Source organism: Melanotaenia boesemani, chromosome 13, assembly GCF_017639745.1.
Source record: "Melanotaenia boesemani isolate fMelBoe1 chromosome 13, fMelBoe1.pri, whole genome shotgun sequence".
Taxonomy (NCBI): domain Eukaryota; kingdom Metazoa; phylum Chordata; class Actinopteri; order Atheriniformes; family Melanotaeniidae; genus Melanotaenia; species Melanotaenia boesemani.
This window is the reverse complement of record NC_055694.1, coordinates 19,592,917-19,612,935: the sequence shown is the minus strand read 5'-3', so window position 1 is coordinate 19,612,935 and position 20,019 is coordinate 19,592,917. Positions and strand designations below refer to the sequence as shown.

Below are 20,019 nucleotides of genomic sequence, written 5' to 3'. Positions count from 1 at the left end.
TTTTTTTAAAATAAATGAAACAAAAGAAAACATGAAATTTCTGATTATCCAAATTTCCAAAATCCCAAATCAGACGGCTCACAGAACAGTGATTTAGTATTACTCCAGATTAAACATATATCTTGAGTCATTGTAAAACAAGAAATTCAAACTTATTGTTTTTAGATTTTTATTAGACGTATAAATACTTCACATATTATCAATTAGTACAAAAATATATATATATCTTCAGTTTGCTGAAAGAAAAATTCAAATGAGTTATGAAAGCCTTCACAACAGAACAAAAAAACACACCGCTGCCTTGTTTGCCTTCCTTTATAACATGTAAAAACAGCCGACAATAAAAACATCTTATGTTTAATAACTGAAAGGGAAAATAATACTAATCTAGGATTCTGTGATTATATTCTGTGTTATATCTGAACTGTTTTTCCTGAACAATACAAATAAGAAGCATACTCAAATTTAATAAAGCCTGAGCACACATTTCATAAAAACTTGTATTTCTGATCAAATTAAGTAATTTCTTTAATTCCAATACTGTTATTGATAATGTTTTCCTTTGTCTGGTCACTCTTTCTTACGAAGGTGGATGTATATGACTCCGCTACACAGCAACAAAGGGACACACACCCAGGCAAGGATAAAGCAGTAGCCGAAGTGTCCTGAAGTCAGTTTTTTCTCTTGAAGGATTTCTTCATTGTGGAGTGTGTAGATAAGAGCTGCAGAAAACGTTGTCAGACCTAAATAAATAGATAAATCGCAAGCATATGATGGTTATTTAGACGCATGATGATGGAAAAGAGCATAACTATGTAACAACAGCAAATACAGACATCACCAGAACAATAGAAATCCCCCTTAGCAGCTTACATTTACATTTTGAGACCTGCAGAACAGTTTTCAAACTCTTACTTGTTTTTATACAAAATTATCTTCTTAGCAGTACAACCACATAATGCAATTAAGGAGAAGCTTTTATAAAGGTACATGCATTCTCCAGAATAAGCCGGTTCCAGTCTCTTAACGTTCAGCCCATTTACTAATAGCATGCTTTCCATCTCAGTACGATCATTCTGAAATGACTGACTTTCACAAAGGCTTTTCAGTGACTATGTTACCTGCAAAGATTTGACAGAGCCCAGTAAAGTAGAAGAGTCCACCCTTTGACATTGTGAACAGCTGGCCAAGGAACACCAAAAAGGATACTGAGGAGAAAACCACTGAAAGAACCATGAGGACCTGCACTGCCTGAAGCCACTCTGTGAAGAAGAAGAAGAAACATTCCAACCTCTAAATGCCAATCACAGTTTTCAGATTGTACATCTAGGACAGTATTACATTAGCAAAATCCTATTTAAAGGAATGCAAGGTTAAATCAGTGCTTACCTGTTTCTTTAGCAGATGCACACAACCAGGTTCCGGTGGAGTTGTCAAGCCTACAGTTGTACCAGAGGTCTGAATTTTGCATGCCATCCCACTCCCACCAGGACTTTAAACAGATCAGACATGACACACCACTGAATATGTCACACTTATGAGCTGATGCTGTTAATATGTCCTGTAATGTGATCATTACCTTCTCCATGGTTGCAATAAAAAGCATAGCCAGAGTGATGAGATGCAGGAGTGTGACAAACATGAGCAGGTAAGCCATTTTTAATTCCCTGCCACAAACAAACAAGATGCTTAAAGTTAATTTTATGTGAATAGTTTTATGTTTTAGTTGGTACTACAGTGAAATCACTGTTGGGTAACTTTCCTGTTTTGACTTGAAACATAAAATGGAAACTCTAAGAAGCAGAACAGAGGATACTCTGTGTCATACAGGAGCATGCTGCAAAACTGAGAGCAACGAGTTATTTCTAAAATTTGTCTTTGGCTGGCCTGTGTGCAGCCTTTATTTAGTCAGCAAACCCAGCAAAGAACTTGGGAGGACCTTGTGAAAGTGAGCCAAAATATTTACCCAATTAACTTCCCTACCACTCTGAGCATTTGTTGTTTTATGGCTTAAAGGCCAAATCTTCAGCTAAAGTTTAGATTTTATTGTTGCTGTACCAATGTGCCTAAAGAGAATTATTCAGAGGAAGTCTGTTATTCTCCAAAGATATTGTAGTGTACAAAGTAACTGAAGTTATTATGACAGTAATAACAATACTTTTAATTTAAAATAAAAGAAAAAAGACATTCATTGAGACACAAAAAGAAGAAGACATACAGAGGAATACAAACAGGATGAAATTGTCTGTAAAGATCTTTATCTACAGCTGAGGCCCATTTGGGTGGGCGGTGGAGTCACAATTACAGTCAAATTATGTTACATTAAATATCATTCATCATTAAAAAGTGAACGAATTCTGTAATAAAATGTTATTTTAATATAAGGAATCATATAAAACACACTTATTTATAACCCACAGTAAGGGACAATGTTTTTACAAGGTTGTCAAAAGAAGTTGTGAACATATTGCTCGGTCATGATATCAAAAACAAATGTCTTTTAAGGGCACACACTGTTAATTTTAGAGTTTGTTAGAGAGACAAAGAAAGACTCCAGTCACATTTTTGTTTTTGTCATTAATCCAGTGGAGCCATGTATTGCCAATATTACTAAAGATGCATGGAAACTTAAAGAAATATCTACTTACCCCGGATATTGCTAGTTCACTTTAATCAGATCTCAGCAGCTTGGGAGCAGCTCCTTCAAACTATTCCACACTCTGGTCCACACTCTTTTTCTAGCTTTACCACACCCCCTTCTTTCTTTTTTTTTTAAATCTTTTTTTTTTTTTTAGTCACTCACTCCAAAGTTTCCAAGGACAACACCCATTTCCTCTACGCAGAACAGTGCTCCTTTTTGCTCTGCCTCCTGGTCTGTTATGGCATCACCATCCAAAAAAAGTCTCAAATGAGACCCACCCATGGGCAGTGGAGGCACACGAAACCACATGAAAAGATTTCCTCTGTAAACAGTCTTCTGGAAGGGCTCTCCGGTATATACAGGGTACTGCCATAGCTCCATCCATTCATACCAGCGGTATACATGAAAACATAAACTCACAGCTGCAGCATGGCTCACATTTTTACACTGGAGTATAATGAGTATTATGAGCGTACATAGAAAATTTGTAAGTCGAAAACACCTCATGAACATCCGCTGATGGAAAATGAGACATCAGTGAGTTTTCTTGCAAACTACCCTCCTCATTTGACAACAAACTACAAACAATGTAGATGTGTTTTGGTTGCCCTTCTAGAGTTTTAGTGAGTATTTGTGCTTATTTTGAAGCTGTCGTTGGTTGAGTCCACCAAATTTTGTCTTTTGTTGTCATTTTTTATCTCTTTGAAAATCTTTTGTGCCTATTTTTGGTAGTTTTGCACCTGTTATGAGTCTTCAAACTGACTTTTCACCAATAAATATTAACAGTTACTTTTTGCCTCTGCTCTACAGGGCCTTGCTATGATCCCTGTAGATCAGTGGTTCTCAAACTTTTTTCAAGACTGTACCCCCTGTGGAATAATTTTTCAGTCAAGTACCCACTTACCAATGCAAATCTTTTTGGTTGGGAAGTAAGCACTACGCTGTGCCATCAGGGCCTGGTTTATTAAAATATGCAACTAAAAAAAAACCTTATATTTCAAACATTTAAAAAGGACATATTTCAAACATACTGAATGCTAATTATCCATGACTATATACAAACATTTTCTCATCACTAAAAGCTCAGATCGTTTTCATGGGAAAATGTGTTAACAACATTAAATATGTCCTCTCCTGTTGTTTTTCCCCCAGACTTGCAGAATAGTTATGCGTTTGTAAATAGTGTGTTCTAGCTTCCAATTAAAAGCCTGATCAGAATCAAAATGCTTCTTGTAAAAGCAAAATTAAACTGAATATACATTTTACTTTTTAAACTTACATTTATATTTTATTTATATTACAGAATTGTTATAAATTTCACATGGACATTATCTTTGTTATTTTAATTTTCTCAGGTATTTCCTGGAGTGTCTCCAAGTACCCTAAAGGATATGTGTACCTCCATTTGAGAAACAGTACAAGTGGAGTAACTGAAGATAAAGGCAAACCAAACTGAAAAAGAAAAAAGTGTAACAATGTTTTAAGAAAATAATAGATTTAAATAACATATCATTATTTAGATTTACTTTAAGAGATTGCAGTCATTTAACTACCTATTGGTTCCACTTCCAGGTAACTTTGTCGCCTCCTAGTGTTTAAATAACTAGGGAGAGAGCCTGTTTAAAAACGAACTACCACTGGGAACAGAGAATAATGAAAATATAGGTAGGGATTACATTAACCATAACATGATAGCGTAACTAGAGCTTTACTTATGATAAACTTTAAATGGGGGTTTTCTTTCATTACTAATATTAAACTGTATGGATGCTACTTTTTTCAGGTCGCATGCATCTTTCAGTTGGTACGGTCCGTTGCCTAGGTGCTCATAGAAGCCACTTCTGTCCGCCACGCCTGTCCTCAGCATTTGCTTCCCCGTCGCTGTTATTGTCTAAAATGTGAGTAAAAATTGGACTGTAGTCTGCGTTTTCAGCTCCACTACCCCATAGAAGTTATAATTAATTAGGAATATTTAGATATCAGTATCAAATTCTTGCTGAGCCCATCAGCTGCTGGAAGTAACGGCTACTATTATTAGCGAGCTAACACTAGCTCAGTTGCAGTGTGCTAACTTTGGGACTAACTTTGCTAACTTGCAGACGTAATTAGATTTTCCGGTTTACGTTTAATAAGTCGCTTATTAGTAAATTATAGTAAATAAATGTTTGGCTCTTGCACATTTCTAACGGTGGAGCTAGGTTTAATGGCATGCAAAATGCTGCTGTCTTACAGAAAACACATTTTGCTCCTCCTCGTCAGACATTTTGGAAAGAAACGTAAGTCGGAAACCAAAGATCTTAAGTGAAAGTTGTCATCTGCTGGAAGAAAAACTAGTGGCATTGTCCACTTGGAAAGAAATAAGTCAATATCTAGCAGATGTTGCATTCCTAAATTCAAGAGATAAAGCTTAGAGACTAGAGCTGTTGATGCTATTGTAGCTGTTAACATTTATTTTAAAGCTTTAATTTTAACAAAGCAGCAGATCGTATAAAGCTTATCAGCTTGAAATTTTGCATAGCCTCTGGTGATGTAAGCTATTAAACTGCCGTGCTTGTCTCAGCTAAAGTAGGTAATCGCTAAGCTTGTGACTGCAGGTCTTGACAGAGCTGCTCTAAAGAATCTCATATTTTGCAGAGGAATTGGATTCGTGACTCACGGATGAAGTACAACCACAATGGGAGCCATGAAGTTTGAGGATCTGCTCATCTTTAGCATATCATTGCAGGGTGGTTTGTGTTTTATATGGAATACCTTATAGGGAGAATTGCTGTGTGGGGACCCAGTATATTCTCTACTAAAGAAATAGTTCATCAGCCACCAATGCAGCCTCACCAAATTTAATGTTGACAATGGATCGCGAAGAGGTAACTTAATTGCAGTAATAACATATTCATTCATATTTTAATATTTAGCGCCAGCTGATTGCAGTCTTTGTTGGTTATCTTTGTTCATCACCATTTTAACAGCTTAAAATGAGAATAATTGAGAAATTCAGGCAGGCCCTTGGAGGGAATACAACGTACACCCATAGCTGACATTCACCAGTATTTGGATTGTAATTGCACTTAATAGCTGATCTTTCTACCATTTGTTCCACATTAGCATAGAACAGTTGCTGTCATGTGTAAGTACAGGAGGTATATGAGATCTGATACCTCGTCAATGACAATGTGCATGAGCACTGGCAGCTACCTGGACAGTCTGAAGTCTGCACTCAAGTCCTACTCAAGTTACAAGCCCTTCAAAACACAATACTGAATTTGATATAACAGGTGTTCAGTACTGGCTTGCCATCATGGTGTTGTGACCATGCAACAGATCAATTTTCAGAAACACTGACAGCCTTGACACAGACCATAATGTTGATACATAGTTGGCTATCCTACCATTAATGTAATGTAACTGAAGAAATTGCTATAATAATTTGTGGTATTGTTGCAACTCATATTTATTATAACAAAATTTTAGCCTATCTAGATTTTAATTATTTTTTTTATTAACATTAATCTAAATAATGCTTAAGTTGAACATACATGCAGAAAACATTCATACAGAGGCAAGATTAGAGAATTGAGAGCAGTTTTACTATGTAAAATAATATAAGCTGCACATTAACACTAGATGTCAACACCTGATTTATTAATATGATATCTGGTAACAAAACATTAAATTCCTTTTCTGGACCCTCAGGTTTGGACAGAGCTAGACCAGATTTCTATGCGGCTTCAGGAGGATGGCTTGCCTCCAGAAGCCAGCATGGAGGCGCGGCAGCATCACCTGTGGCAGCTGTTGATCAGCAGCGAGGCAAAGCTTCTGTCGGTCACCCAGGAGCTGCAGACTCTGCGTACACAGCAGGCCAATGAAATGAAGGAGGTGAGACATTATAGTAGTGTCTTTAGCTCTTAGATCCAACTGTCTATAATGCATTTATCAAATATCTAGTGAAACTGAGTTGTATCCAATAACTGAAGCATATAAATGACATTCAGGAATATACTCACTCACAATATTTAAAATGGACAGAAGACCACAGTAGTTTCTTAACTTGGTTTGACAGTTGCAGCTGAATTACTATATTTTTTCTTCCTACTTTCAGGTAGAGAGCTATGTTGCGCATATTCGAGGGCTGTTGGAAGACCGTGAGTGTTTAACTGGAGAATATGAAAAAGACATTGAAGATTTGCGACAGGAACTTCACCAGCTTAAACAACAACAAGGTCAATTCAGATTTTTGCCTTTAAATTATAGACAGGCCTGTTTTACCCGAGCTCCCAATTTGTATATTAAACACACTTTAAATGCTCATTTTTTATTGACTATTTTACTCAAGCTTGTTGTTTGTTTGTGTTTACTCTGAATGTACCTTCATAGAACATTTTCTTGTTTCTAATGTGATTTTGCAGTCAGATAAACTACTTACTGGAGGAAATTCCACTTTCTTGCAGATGCTCAGAACAAGGAGCTGGTTGAGATGTTGGCCCAGGAAGACTTAGGAGAGATAGGTTTGAACAGCCCCAGTGAGCAAGTGGCTTACTTACTGGTGGAAAGGGCCACACTGCTGGAAAGGCTGGAGGCTGCTGAGAGGAAACAAGAAAACCAGACTCTCGCTGGCAACTTAAATGCAGTCGACCACCAGGTAATGGATTGATAAACATAAACCAAAGTATTCTTTATGTTAGTTCCTCAAAGAAAACAAGCCATAGAAGTACAGGGATGGACATAATAAGTGAAGTACTACAGGTATTTTAAATAACAAATTTATCATTGAATATTGAGCTGGACCTCATTTGGAGCAAACAACTGCTTCAGTATGCTGAGGAATAGTATTACAAATTTTTGATAGTGGTTAAGGAAATTTCAATTGTTCAAACAGAACCTGTTCAGCTCTTTCAGCGATGACATCGAGGATTGACTTCAAATATTCCAAACTTCTCTCCTGTGGTTTGAAATGTTTTTACAATTAAAATTGTATGTGGTACAGGGGTTAGCTAATTTCCCTGATTTGAATTGTAAACATACAGCTGTAGTGTCGTGAACAATGAAATGTCCAGTCCTCAGTCATATTGGCATTTCAAATTCACCTCTTCAGAGGTGTCATTGTTATAAAGTGAAATGCTTAACTATCCGGGGCAAACGCAGAGACCATATGAATATGGTTAAGTGAGTCTCGATTGTTTTATGATGCTTGAACAGGAGCATATACATTTCATGATGGGAGGGGATCTTAAGCAGCAGAGGGAGGATATGCAGAAGACCATAGATAGCATGACAAAGGTGAGGTGATATTTATTTTGCCCTGGCTTAACTGTTGGCCTGAATAACTCTTGTGGTTTAGTATAATTAAAAACAATTTTATGAACACTTTTTTGATTAATAGACAGAAATACAGCCTGATAAATTCATAGTGTCTGTTGTGATTCTGCACATACTGGTTTGTCCTCAGCAGTGCTCATCCCAGAGCCCATGGAAGAAGCTGTTTGGCCTGCGCAGGTCTGGCCAGAGCAAACACAATTATACCCCTGTAGGTTTCCACTTTACACCTAATACTAACTGCGTAACTAACATTGGTATTGTGACAAAAAGCCTAAATGAGGCTTGTTTTACAGGGTTACTGCTTGTAAAAGTATTTTGCACTCTGAAAATGATGTGCTTTGTTAACCACCTGACTACTAAGATGCAAACAACATAATCAGCATATCTGTGTTATGCCCTGGTAATTTAATGATTTAGGTTAGTGACATAAGTGCAACATACACGGTTTGACTAGGCTGATCCTTGTTGCATGTCATACACTTGTCTCAGCCCCTCCTTTCATCTCTGTTTCTACTCTTGTCAAATTAACATATGAAAAACAAAATTAAAAAATGTACATTTATGTGTATTGTAGATGAGCACACAGACAGTGGTGACAGAGGTAATAGCCTGGGTATTTTTTGTTCAAGTGGTCTCCATTACAGATAAATGCTGGGACTAATCTTTCTTTGCTCCTCTCTAGGCCTGCAGTAATGATGAGCCTCAGCATGAAAATGCATGTCTCTTGCAACTGCTTGCTTGGCCACTTGCATTCTCACTCTAACTACCAGTCTTTATTCCTACTGTTCTCTTCCCAGCCTAACCATTCATGCATCAATTTCTTTTGTTCAGGCCCACAGTGAGGAGATTTCCAGAGAATGTAATGAGCGGCAGCGGCTGGAGAGGGACCTGGAGGAGGCATCCAGGAGGTTGGCGATGGCTCATCAGGACATCCGCAGACTTACCAATGAGCTGGATGCAGCCAAAAACAATAACCAGGACCTAAGTGGTATGTTGCATAGAGTTTTTGGAGTCATAAATGTCGACAGTCAGACACTTAAAATGGTAATATTGTGTTTGCTGTGACCATTTGTCAGCAGTTGGCGATATGTAAGACGTAAACGTCATTTGTCTGCAGACTACATACAATTATTCAATTTGTATTATAAGAGCATTATAAAGTACCTAGCCATAAATGCTGCCCCAGTCCAGTGACTGCACAGCATGTTGCCTTCAGCCTTTTAGACATTCTGTCTACATAGATGCAAATATATGGTTAATATACTTAATTTTTCATTTAAACTCTAAACAGAATATTTTATAGAACTGTGTTATAACAGCAATCAGTGGGAAACATAAAGCAGCACAAGAAGAATACTATTAAAATCTGTCTAGTGATTCATTTTTTAAATGAAAATATTCTTATAATCTCAGGATCTGAGCTTCAGGGAACTATCCAAGAACTAGAGAACCTGAGGAAAGAAGTGGACAAACTGAAACACTGTGGTAGGACAGAGTGTAGTGAATGCCAAGAGATCTTACACTTAGCAATATAATTTGATTGTGGGGAGATAAATAGTTCCTGAGTCTTGATGTCGATGGTGCATATTTATTGTATTTGATCATTTTGGCTGAACTGAACTTCTGTTTAATCAGTAGATTCTTTAATCAATTTAGACATCTACCAAGAAAATAATTTTTATAAAAAATATATTGTGATGTCAAATGTGTGTCACAGACATGATGAAGCTGCAGCAGGCCAAAGAGCAAAATGAAAGACTGGATACTGAGAACCGAACTCTTAGAGAGAGAGTGAGCATTATAGAGTCCGAGAAGAAAGATCTCCTGGACCAGGTTAGCTTTTCATAACTTTTCTCACTAAATAAAATGTTTCTTACAGCAGCTTAGCCTTAGCCTTGTTTGATGTTTTTTTTTACAGGTGGCAAAGAGGGACGCAGCCAAAGAGGATCTTAAGGACAAGATCAGTGGACCACAAAACAGACAAGGGGAAGAAAAGGATCTGATTCACAAAAGGTAAAAAACATTTTTGTGAATGGGATGCATTTGTGTTGACTTCATCAAGAGAATACTATCTGCTCTTTTTCCTCATACTCATCACCTTTGTTTTCTGTTAGGTGTCAAGAGGCGGTGGAAGATGGACTCGTACAGGTGAGAGAGCTGCAGCGACAACTTCAAAGGTTACGCAAGGTACAGGAAGAGCTGGAGGAGAGGAATGAAGAGCTGGAGGCCCTGCTGGGGGAGGCCCAAAATGCCAGCAAGGAGGAGCGGCATCGCCATGAGGGAGAACTGGAGGGACTGCACAGGAGGGTAATGGGCAGAACTAAATTGTTTCATATTTTGTATATGAAAATAAAGTTAATAAGAAATATTTCCCTTTAAGAAAATAGTTTGTCAGTTCTAAACTAGAAAAACTAAAAGAAAGATTTAGTTTAGGAAAAAGTCATGTAATAACTTAGTCTTGTCATCCAGATCAAAATGCTTGAGGCAGACCTCAAGAAGCAAGATGCCCAAGACAAAATGTTGAAGAATGGAGAGGAGAATAAAACCACTGAATCCTACCTACAATTGGTAAGAAATTACTCAATTCTTCGTAGTCATAATGTTTATACTGTAAATAAATTCAATTGAATGCCTCACTCATATTAAAGGTTACATATGAGTAAATAATGCACAATGCTCTCCTTTCATCATGCATAAAGCACTTAAGGGACAGCACCCAGGAGAGGCTGGCTCTGTTAGAAGCCCGTCTGACTGAGGAGAAGGACTGGAGAAAACAGCTGGAGTTAGATCTCAGTGCTGCTCAGGCTGCCCTCAAAAAAGATAAAGAGGTAAAAATCTTACATCTGCCTTTTTTCTGCAAGAAAATGTAGGAAAACGGCAGCTTCAGAAGTATACAAAAATATATTACAACTTAAAACGTAACTACTCGTGCAAACAGTAATTGTTACATTTTGAGAAATGTTTTGCTTCATATGTTTGGTTTGATTAAAATGACCTCTGGTGGCGTTGCTCTGTTCATTTAAAAAAGTGTAATGTAGACACAATGAGGTCCACACCATCAGAAAAGTTGTCATATCAGTGTATGACATCATCTTTATAAAGCATTCATTGGTTTAATGTGCACTGCAAACAAACCAGGACTAAGTGTGTAATTCTGTTTGGTCCAGACCAGGTGTATTCAACTTTTTGTTAATTTACACAGTTACACACCACTTAATATTTGTGTATTACGCCCTTGGTGTCTACACTAAAGGCTTTGCAGATTGGTGAGCGAGAGCTTAAGAAATTGAGACTTGAGGTCAGCGGTCTTCAGACAGAATGTCAACAGGGGAAAACACTGATCAAGAGCCTCACCCAAGTCAAGGGGGAAAAGGCAGTTTTAGAGGAAAAGGTTTGTCGGTTTTAATTTTCTGTTTATGACAACTTACATACAAGTCTAGAATTTGACAATGATGTTTTTTCACTGTCATCAAATAAAAAAGCAGGCTACATTTTTACCAAACATGTCCATATGAATTTACATTATGCATCTATCTATCTTTTACCTCTGCGACTGCCAGGTGGCCCAGATGGAGCGTGCCCACAGCAGACTTCAGAGTGAGCTGGAATGCTATAAAGACTGTAGCCAGACCCAGAAGGGCCAGAGGGAAAACAGGCTTCAGGTTGAACGGCTGCAGGAACAAACTGACAGTCTAACTACTGAACTCAGCAGCCTCCAGAAAGCACACAATACCCTGAGGTTGTTTCCATTGTAGACTTCACAATACAGACAGCACTAGTTCATGCATGTGTAGGAGTTTTCTGACATTTGAACTGAAATAGCCCAGTGTCTGTTGAGAAGTGATAGCACTGCTGTGCCTGGTACTTTTGTCTTTTTCATGGCAAGCCATAAGATAAGAATATAAGGTTTGCATATGTGTGCATATTTTCCAGGGATGAAATGGCTTCTGAACGGCTACAGAGTGCTGAGCTTCAGGCCAAGCTAAGCTCTGCTGTTGAGGAGAAGTTGTCAGCTGAGGGGCAAAGAGAGAGACTAGAGCTTGAGATACAGCGCCTCAGTAAGCAGCTCCTGTGGCTTCAAGAACAGCTATCCTCAACAAAAGAAGCACTTAGTCGCAGCCAAAAGTCTGAACTGCACACAGCTCAGATAGAATCTAGGCTTAGTCCATTGGAGAAGACCAAGGATGAGGATGCAGCTCAGGTAACTTTACTGGTACCTGTGTGTGTGTGTTAGTGTATATATTTATACATACATATATATATATATATATATATATATATATATATATATATATATATATATATATATATGTATGTGTGTGGTCGGTGTAGCTGACGCTGGTGAGTGTGCTTTCGCACTGGAGTGTAGGGGGTACGGGTCATTTTGGTGTCATGTTGCAGTTTCTCCTCCTAACCTTAAGGTGCAAGCAGGGGTGGTATCAGCCGGAAAACTCACCAGTTCGGAGTTCTTTTGATTGTTTCAGTAGGTATTTTCTGTTTTAAAACAGCAATGGAGTCTAGTATGATGGTCCTTACAGCCATCTTTAACTACAAATACTGTAATAATAATGTCAATACTAGTATTAATATGTTGCATAACTACAAAGTAATGGAATCCAGGTAATAGTTATAAAAACAAAACTTGTAATAACACTGACCCAAATTGATATTAGATCAGAACTGATCGAATCATGATAACTGATTCTAAATCTTAGGAATCTGTATCGAATCATTCCTTGAAATTTGAATCGATACCCAGCCCAACTATATATTTGTATCTTTATTTACATATGTGTATATATATATATATATATATACAATTTTATTTATTTTATTTAATCTTTTTTTTTTTCTATAGCTTTTATCTTTGAAGCAGGATCATTTGCTGAATAAGCTGGAGGAAGAGCAGCAGCTAGCCTCTCAGCAGCAAGTTATGCTTCAAGCTCAGGTCAATGAAGCCTATTCACGTATCAAGGTATGATATTTGATGATAAAACTTGTAAATTGCCATGCTGTTTCAAGAATATTAATAATTTTTGTCATCTTTGCATGTAATGGCCATGATTACTTTGCAATATCTGTATCTGTACTTCACTTCTGATTATTCCAACACTGGTTATTGTCCTCATCTTCAGTCTCAAGATTTAGTGTTGAGCCAGAAGGCAGAGGAGGTTAAACAGATGAAGCAAGATCTGCAGAGGGCCCAGGGCCTGTTTACCTCAGCCGAGAGAGAGTTGCGCTATGAAAAGGAGAAGAACATGGACCTGAAGAGACACAACACTCTGCTGGACCAAGAAAAACTCAAGGTTGACATTTAATTACAGTACATTTGAAATTCTTTGAATGTCTTTGGCAATCATCATTAGCAAATTTGAAACTGTAACATAAAAGTCAATGAAGATGTATATATAGTTGTCATATTGATATGACAGCTATTTTTTTTTTGTATGAACACTGATCATACATTTTCTCCAGCTTTGTGCAGAACTGAAGCAGGCCCAGACCAAGTTTGTCCAAGTGGAGCAGAAAGCCCACTCTCAGGCAGCCGAGTGTGAACATCAGCAGCAGAAAATCAGGGATTTAGAGCTGGAGCTGGCACGTAGCTGCACAAACCGGAGCGCCACCTCTACTTTGCAAGAAGACCTTCAGGCTGAGAGAGCACGGCTCATTGCTGCTGACAAGAAGGTCGGTTCTGCTACATGTGCATATTGGCTGGTAGTCCCGTGCTTAGAAGAGGTCTGTGTTGACAATATAACAGATTAGGTTCAGCTGCTGCAAAGATTTTACGTCTCCACAGGGATTAGCGTTTTTATCTAATCTGCTGTTGAATCTGTTGTATCAGGTTATAAAAAGGTGATGCATCATAGTGAGATTGGCATACTTTGGTTGTGTCTGTTAGTGAAATAATAAGTGAAACCAGCATACTGAGCCCTTAATAAGATATACAGTCTGCGACCTAATTTGCCCTTGAGCCCTAATAAAATTAATCCTTATTTAAAATTTGCAGAGCAAGCATTTTTATTTTAGTTTGTTCAGAAAAATAGGGACAAAGAAAAAGGAAACCTTACTCTTCTTCCTTTGGCATAGTTCTTTTTCAGGTCTATTTTCTTATATTGTAAACCATGTCTGTCAGATATCTTGCAGGTAATACTAGAAATACTTTCAGATGGGAGGTTATGAGGTCTTGTTTGTTTGTTTTATTGAATAAAACTTGTGGCTTTGCTGTGATGGAAGGTGTTGGAGTTGCAGCAGCAGCTAAAGAATGCTCAGCACCAGCTGCGTATGGAGGAAGCTCGGGCCGGCGAGAGCAGCCGTCTGGAGAGGGACAGCAGGGATCTGTCTGACACCTTGTCAGCCCTCAGAGCCCAGCAGCAGGAGGAGCACATCACCAGGTCACACAACCTGCACTGCAGCTGACAGTGATCTATGTTTTTTTTCTAGTTCAGATAGTCATCGTGTGACAGTAAAGACTTTCTCAAGTTTTAGGGTTTAGTATGTATCCAAATTATGCATAAACATCACCTGCTGATTTTGAGCCATTATCAATTCTATTTTTCTCTTTTGTTCTCTCAGGAAGCTGTTAGAGCAGCGTGAAGAGGATCTGCAGCAGCAGGTGCGCTCTCTAAGGCTGAAGGAGGCCTCCCTCACCAGGACAAACACAGAACTCAGCCACCGTGTCCAACAGCTGGAAGCTCGTCTGTCCATCCTGGAAGCTGAGCTAAGCAAGACAAGAGAGGAGGTGCTGAGTGGTGTACAACAATTCATCAGATGTCATTAGTACAGTTTGGTTTTAGAGAAAATTTTGAATTATTTTGAAAGTTTTGACTACTTAGTAAGTCTTTTATCTTAGTTTGTCATTTTTTTCTGACCTATTTTTGAAAGCATGTAGCCAAAGTTCAGGCTATGGCTTTAATAAGAGTTGTGTACTTACCATGTGTTCAGTTATGTTTTTACTACTAATTTATTACTAATTTTAATACTAAGCTTTTAGTCATTTGCTGCAACCCAGTACAATATAACCAAGACAAAAGAGTATTACACTTAAACCCACGCAGTCATGTCCAAACAATGAAAAAATAAGAATGAACAGTTACTGTATGTGTCTGCGTGCACTTCAGGCAAAAGAAAGTCAAAAGTCAAGCCACAGATTGCAGGAGGAGCTGGTGGTTAGTCAGCAGGAGTGTGAAAGATTGCAGGTAGAACTGCAGCAAGTTCTCTGCCAACTTGATGCACATGTCAGGTTAGACATTTTTATGTCTTCTACATTTGTTTTCCAGAATTATGAAATTCAGTTATCTACCACCATTATTATATTGCGTAAAGGTCTTACTTTTCCTGTTATATTTTCACTTCACGAACCAGGAAGTACAATGAAAAGCAGAGTCAGCACAAGACCAAGCTGCGTCAAGCCAAGCAGGTGTATCTTAAGACGACTGCGCAGAAGGACTCAACCATTCAGAAACTGGAGAACGACCTGGCACTGGCCTCCAGTCTTTCACAGAAGGTCACACACAACTTTTTTTTTTTCTAAATTTGCCTTGAGATCTTTCCTAAAGTCTGTGTGATAATATATTCTTCTTCGTCTTTCCTCCTGTCCTGTTTGCTTTCAGGAGAAGGAAAGGATCCATACAGTGATGGTAGAAAATGAGAAGCTGCTGGAGGAGAAGAGAGAACTGTTGCAAAAAATAAGTGAGGCAGAGGAAATGGGAAGCAGAGGCATGAGGACTGCATCAACAGTCCAACACAGGTATATTTAAAAAAAAGTTTTTCACACTCACATATACCTGCTGAGAGCACCATTAAATTTATATTTGTAAATAAATGTCCTGGCCATAGAAGAATAACCTGCACGATAGATTGCTTAGAAAGGTTCCTAACTAAGTGAAGTATCTAAGTAATATAAACCAGTAAAATTCACTAAAATGTTAAGAAAAGGAGTTTCACAACCTCATTGAGTATTTCCTTTAGCATTACAGACACTGGAACAACCTTTAAGAAAGAAAAAGGAGATATTTAAACTTTAAAAGTTGTTCTCAATTATTTTTATATATTCATACTAACAATAATTTATGTAAGTAAATATAAGGTCACCACAATATATCCTTCACATCAAGTACATTCAGAAAGCATCATGTCAGAAGCAAAGAAATTTGGCTAACCTCTGTTCATTACAGCACACCTCACCCACACATTCCTCCCTCTCTGTTAAACGTTACAAATGACCGTTTGCAGATAACAATGATGACTTTCTTGACGTCTGTTCTAATCTCACAATCTTCTGGCTTTAACCGAGACCTTGATCAAGCTGAAAACACTGCTACCTTGGATGGACACTTTATTATTTACCTATTTTCCCCATACATTGTAAGTTGGGCAAAGATAAGGAATTATTTTCCACATGGAAGTTCACTCAGCAGTTGCCTCCTAACAAAAATGTCTCATTCAGATATACATATACCATATCATATGGTAATTGCTCTAGTAAAAGTATCTGTAGTTATAATTTACTGTCCATCAGGACAACTACACAGCTTTGTGTGAGGTAGAGACTTTATCTTCTGCTTCAGAACATGGTTTCCCTCTGCTTTTACTTGATGACATGACAGTCCACATAAACAGCTAGAGATTTGTTGACTTCTTGGCTCTGATCCACTAACTTAGCCTAAAGCAGGTATGCAGCTCCTCAACTCACAAAGTAAGCACAGAAGTTCATCCAGATTCAAGATTTTGGGACGGGGCCAAATGATAACACATTTCCAGGTCTCTATTACTTTGTTACTTCACTGATGACCAGATTCTCTTTCCATGCTTCATCTTGTTCTTTTTTCCAACTCTCTAAGGGTCAATGTCTTAGAAGTGGAAAACAGACAACTCGAGGACAGAACAATGAAGCTCTCCAATCAAGTCAGTTCACTAGAGCGTGCTTTGAGGAATGCTGAGTCATTCTACAGCCTGGAGGTATAAACATGTGCATCTTTTTGGTTAATGGAGTTTACCACCAAGATTCCATTCATGTGTCAGTTGATGTAGGATTACTGATGAGCTGTTAAAAATTTTAGATTTCAGCATTTTCTATTTGGCCTAAATTATTTTACATGGAAGCTGTCCCACATTGCAAACCTGGTCTGACCCAGCTCTGGCCAACACAATGCACTTACAGTCAGCCCAGATTCTGATGGTCCTTTGGAGGCCCAGATCTGGTTTGCCAGAGGTGGTCCACACATGGGTCAGCATAAGGCCAGCTTCAGACACTCATGGCGCTGTGCTTGTCCAGGACAGCACTGGCACCAGATCGGGCCCAGACCTCTACTATGTGGCGTCCTGGCTTTTGGATCACGTTTAAAAAAAAAAAAAGCCCCTTAGCTTAATGGGATGAAAAATATATTAAACAATTTAAACAACTTTAATGTTTGATTATTCAAATTCTCAACAGACTGCCAAGAAAGTGCTCCCCTCTGATAGCCTGACTGACAGCATCCTACATGCACCTCCTCTAAGGTAAGACAGTTTTTTTTAAAAGAACTAATAACTAAAACCATGTATTGACATATGTTTGTAATGTGAGAGCTTATCATCAGTGGTTTGTCATATTGTCAGTCTGACGTCAGGCTCTTGTGAGCATGTCAGCATCCTGGATGCGATCTGTCGTGCAAAGGTGAGCAAGCATGCTGTGTTGGATGGCACAAGGACAACTGTCTCCACACATCATCCATCTGAGCAAGGATACCTGAATCTTGCCTCCCCACTAGTTCCTCCAGCCTCCACCAAAGCTACAGAGGAGAACTCTTATAACAGTGACCAGGTATGAGAAGTCATACAGCATGGTGCGGCCATTGCAAGAGAAGTGCTTCAAGTCCAAGTATTATGCAGCACCATGCCCTCTGCCATTTCTGATGCAGACAAAAATCGCACAAATAATAAACACAAATAATGATTTAAAAAATTGGATGCAAATAATCCTTGTTAAAAGACTAATAATGACAGAGCTTCCACTACAGTTTTTCTCAGGGTTGGATTCTTGTTTCGCTTGCCAGTACTGTAGTTTAACCCAAGTCTGAACTGAGAGGGAATATTTGGGGATTTAAAGAAAAATTAAAGAAAAGAAAAAAAGAAAAAGGTCGTGCAAGTGTCAATCATATGTTTTTGTAACATTTTATGAACAATAATAAAATATTTGTATTTAGGAGCTAAACAATGGTACAATCATGTTAAAATGCACAATAGTGTGGACATGCCAGGGAACCTAGTTGCAAGCATTTGCACACCAAAGTTAACCAGTAGGCTCGAAAGTTTCTTTTCACTCATGGGAAAGACTGATACTGTTTAAGACAAGGTACATAAAAAGATATTATCCTTCACATCAGTGTGATGAATGTCAAAGACATTTCATATTTTAAAGAATATAATTTATTGAAGCACTTTATAAGAAGACTTATTTGTGTTTACAGAAATTTTAGCTGTGGGATGCAGTAATGGGATATGAGTGATGTACATTTTTTGTGGTTAAATTGAATCTTATTGGTATTTTAATGCCTTACAATACCTAAGTTGTCATAGTTAATGGCTTTATTGTGTCAAAGTCATATCACAAGTTTACACAATCATGTTGATATCTTGTGTCACATGGATGTTGATGGACCCGTTTTCTGATTAATAAGAGACTCAGGTGTTCTCTGATGTCTTGCCTCGATCTCCATTCTGACCTACAGTAGGTCACCCTCATATCTCACAAGTTGTAGCCATTTCATTATAGTCAGTTTAAGGTATGCAAATATTGAGAAAAGCCTAAGCATGGTACAGAAGCAGACTGCATTTAAAATATTTTCTGTCCAGTTTTTCCACAATAACATGGTTTTATTTCTTTTTATTTTAAATACAGAAAACACACAATTTTTTCAATTGAAAACATTCTCAATTCTGAAAAGTAGAAGTAAATTATTTTTTATAAAAAATTTCAGTTCAGTGAGGAAGAAAATAACATTTACTAATTATTTAACTATTATTATTAATGTCTCATTAATTATGAAAAACTGAACATACTTCTTTTGATAAAATTGTCATTAAGAAAAAATATCTTTTAAAAAAAGTTAATACAGTATGCTTCCATAGCATTCACTTTTTCTCTTGCTTTGTTTTTCTTATGGTGTGAATTTTTATTCTAATTTTTTCCTTTTGCAGCGACACCAAAACAAGCACTTGTACTGTAATGTTCATCAGCAATGAGATGTGAGTGCTGTGTACGTGGCATTAAAAGCACAGCTAGTTGTGACAAGACTGAATCATCTTATTTAGCTTCTTATCAATCCAAGTTACAGATGTATAAAGAATATGATAAAAAGGGCAAATCATTGGCATTTATTTGAGAATATTCCCATCACAATTAGTAGAAGACATTAGATTTGACAGTGCCTTAATCTGAAGAAACTTAATGGGACAGTCAACTCATAATCTGTTCCAAGGCCATGCATGGGCTATTTCTTATTTCTTAATAGAGATTTTTTTAAAGATGTAGGCAGTGTAAGGGTGTGGCTGCAGGTCTTTCAGTGAAACACTAGTGTTACTAAATGATTGGATAAATTCTGGATGAATTCTAGAGTGTATAGGGATAACCTGTTCATATTCAGCCAAATGCATTTCACTTAGTGAGGGCAAAACTAACAGTAGAAAAGTCCATGGTCTGGCTACATTCTAGCTTGAAATAGAGTCATAAGAGCTGTAATACCTAATACTTCCTCTGTATGAATACAGTTTATAGTATAATTATGTGAATATGTTTTTATATATTTAAAAACAAGTGCATCTGTGTCAAACTATTTTCTTTATGTCACTGTAAACCACTATTATTTTGTACTAATAATAACTATATACAGAGGGATTGGTTACCGTCTCCAGTGTGCCTGATATGAAGTGTTTCACTTTATCGTGCTGCTGCAGGAATACTTCAACACGAGCCTGTTTGAAAAAGCGTTGGGAACTGACACATGACTGAAAAATTTACTTTGGTTGTATTTGTATAAGAACACTTTAAAAATAAAATTATTTTCATAAATACAGGGTGATGTTTT

General features: G+C 37.6%; 2 protein-coding genes across 8 annotated transcripts; one reads left to right on the top strand and one right to left on the bottom strand.

Moving 5' to 3' along the window:
- Positions 1-145: 145 nt before the first annotated feature.
- Positions 146-2,753, bottom strand: emp3b (epithelial membrane protein 3b). Its single transcript, XM_042003954.1, has 5 exons — positions 2,649-2,753; positions 1,580-1,667; positions 1,390-1,492; positions 1,122-1,262; positions 146-743 (listed from the first exon to the last, which is right to left on the bottom strand). Exons 2-5 carry the CDS (start codon positions 1,655-1,657, stop codon positions 571-573), a joined length of 495 nt encoding a protein of 164 aa, XP_041859888.1. The 5' UTR covers positions 1,658-1,667; positions 2,649-2,753; the 3' UTR covers positions 146-570.
- A 1,671-nt stretch (positions 2,754-4,424) lies between these two features.
- ccdc30 (coiled-coil domain containing 30) lies at positions 4,425-19,988 on the top strand. Of its 7 annotated transcripts, none has more exons than XM_042004914.1 (28): positions 4,425-4,539; positions 5,276-5,505; positions 6,332-6,514; positions 6,738-6,858; positions 7,087-7,277; positions 7,835-7,915; positions 8,088-8,162; positions 8,786-8,942; positions 9,368-9,439; positions 9,672-9,787; positions 9,873-9,967; positions 10,069-10,261; positions 10,424-10,522; positions 10,654-10,782; positions 11,208-11,345; positions 11,515-11,693; positions 11,888-12,155; positions 12,813-12,929; positions 13,090-13,260; positions 13,430-13,639; positions 14,189-14,346; positions 14,528-14,693; positions 15,073-15,194; positions 15,317-15,458; positions 15,565-15,701; positions 16,795-16,912; positions 17,388-17,452; positions 17,552-19,988. In XM_042004914.1, exons 2-28 carry the CDS (start codon positions 5,482-5,484, stop codon positions 17,760-17,762), a joined length of 3,738 nt encoding a protein of 1,245 aa, XP_041860848.1. In that variant the 5' UTR covers positions 4,425-4,539; positions 5,276-5,481; the 3' UTR covers positions 17,763-19,988. The 7 variants fall into 7 exon arrangements, with proteins under 7 accessions (XP_041860848.1, XP_041860845.1, XP_041860849.1 ...); XM_042004911.1 differs by having other exon boundaries at positions 8,085-8,162; XM_042004913.1 differs by lacking the exon at positions 4,425-4,539 and adding an exon at positions 4,899-4,917 and having other exon boundaries at positions 8,085-8,162.
- The last annotated feature ends 31 nt before the right edge of the window (positions 19,989-20,019 follow it).

What these genes read in the sequence shown, in the direction of transcription:
- ccdc30 (XM_042004911.1), top strand. Translation starts at nt 5,482, where the DNA reads ATGTTGACAATGGATCGCGAAGAG. An exon ending in TAAATGCAGTCGACCACCAG is followed by an intron (nt 7,278 to 7,834) that starts GTAATGGATTGA and finishes ATGCTTGAACAG; the next exon opens with GAGCATATACATTTCATGAT. An exon ending in AAGGATCTGATTCACAAAAG is followed by an intron (nt 9,968 to 10,068) that starts GTAAAAAACATT and finishes GTTTTCTGTTAG; the next exon opens with GTGTCAAGAGGCGGTGGAAG.
- emp3b (XM_042003954.1), bottom strand. Translation starts at nt 1,657, where the DNA reads ATGGCTTACCTGCTCATGTTTGTCACACTCCTGCATCTCATCACTCTG. An exon ending in TGCATCTGCTAAAGAAACAG is followed by an intron (nt 1,263 to 1,389) that starts GTAAGCACTGAT and finishes TCTTCTTCACAG; the next exon opens with AGTGGCTTCAGGCAGTGCAG. An exon ending in GCTCTGTCAAATCTTTGCAG is followed by an intron (nt 744 to 1,121) that starts GTAACATAGTCA and finishes CTATTTATTTAG; the next exon opens with GTCTGACAACGTTTTCTGCA.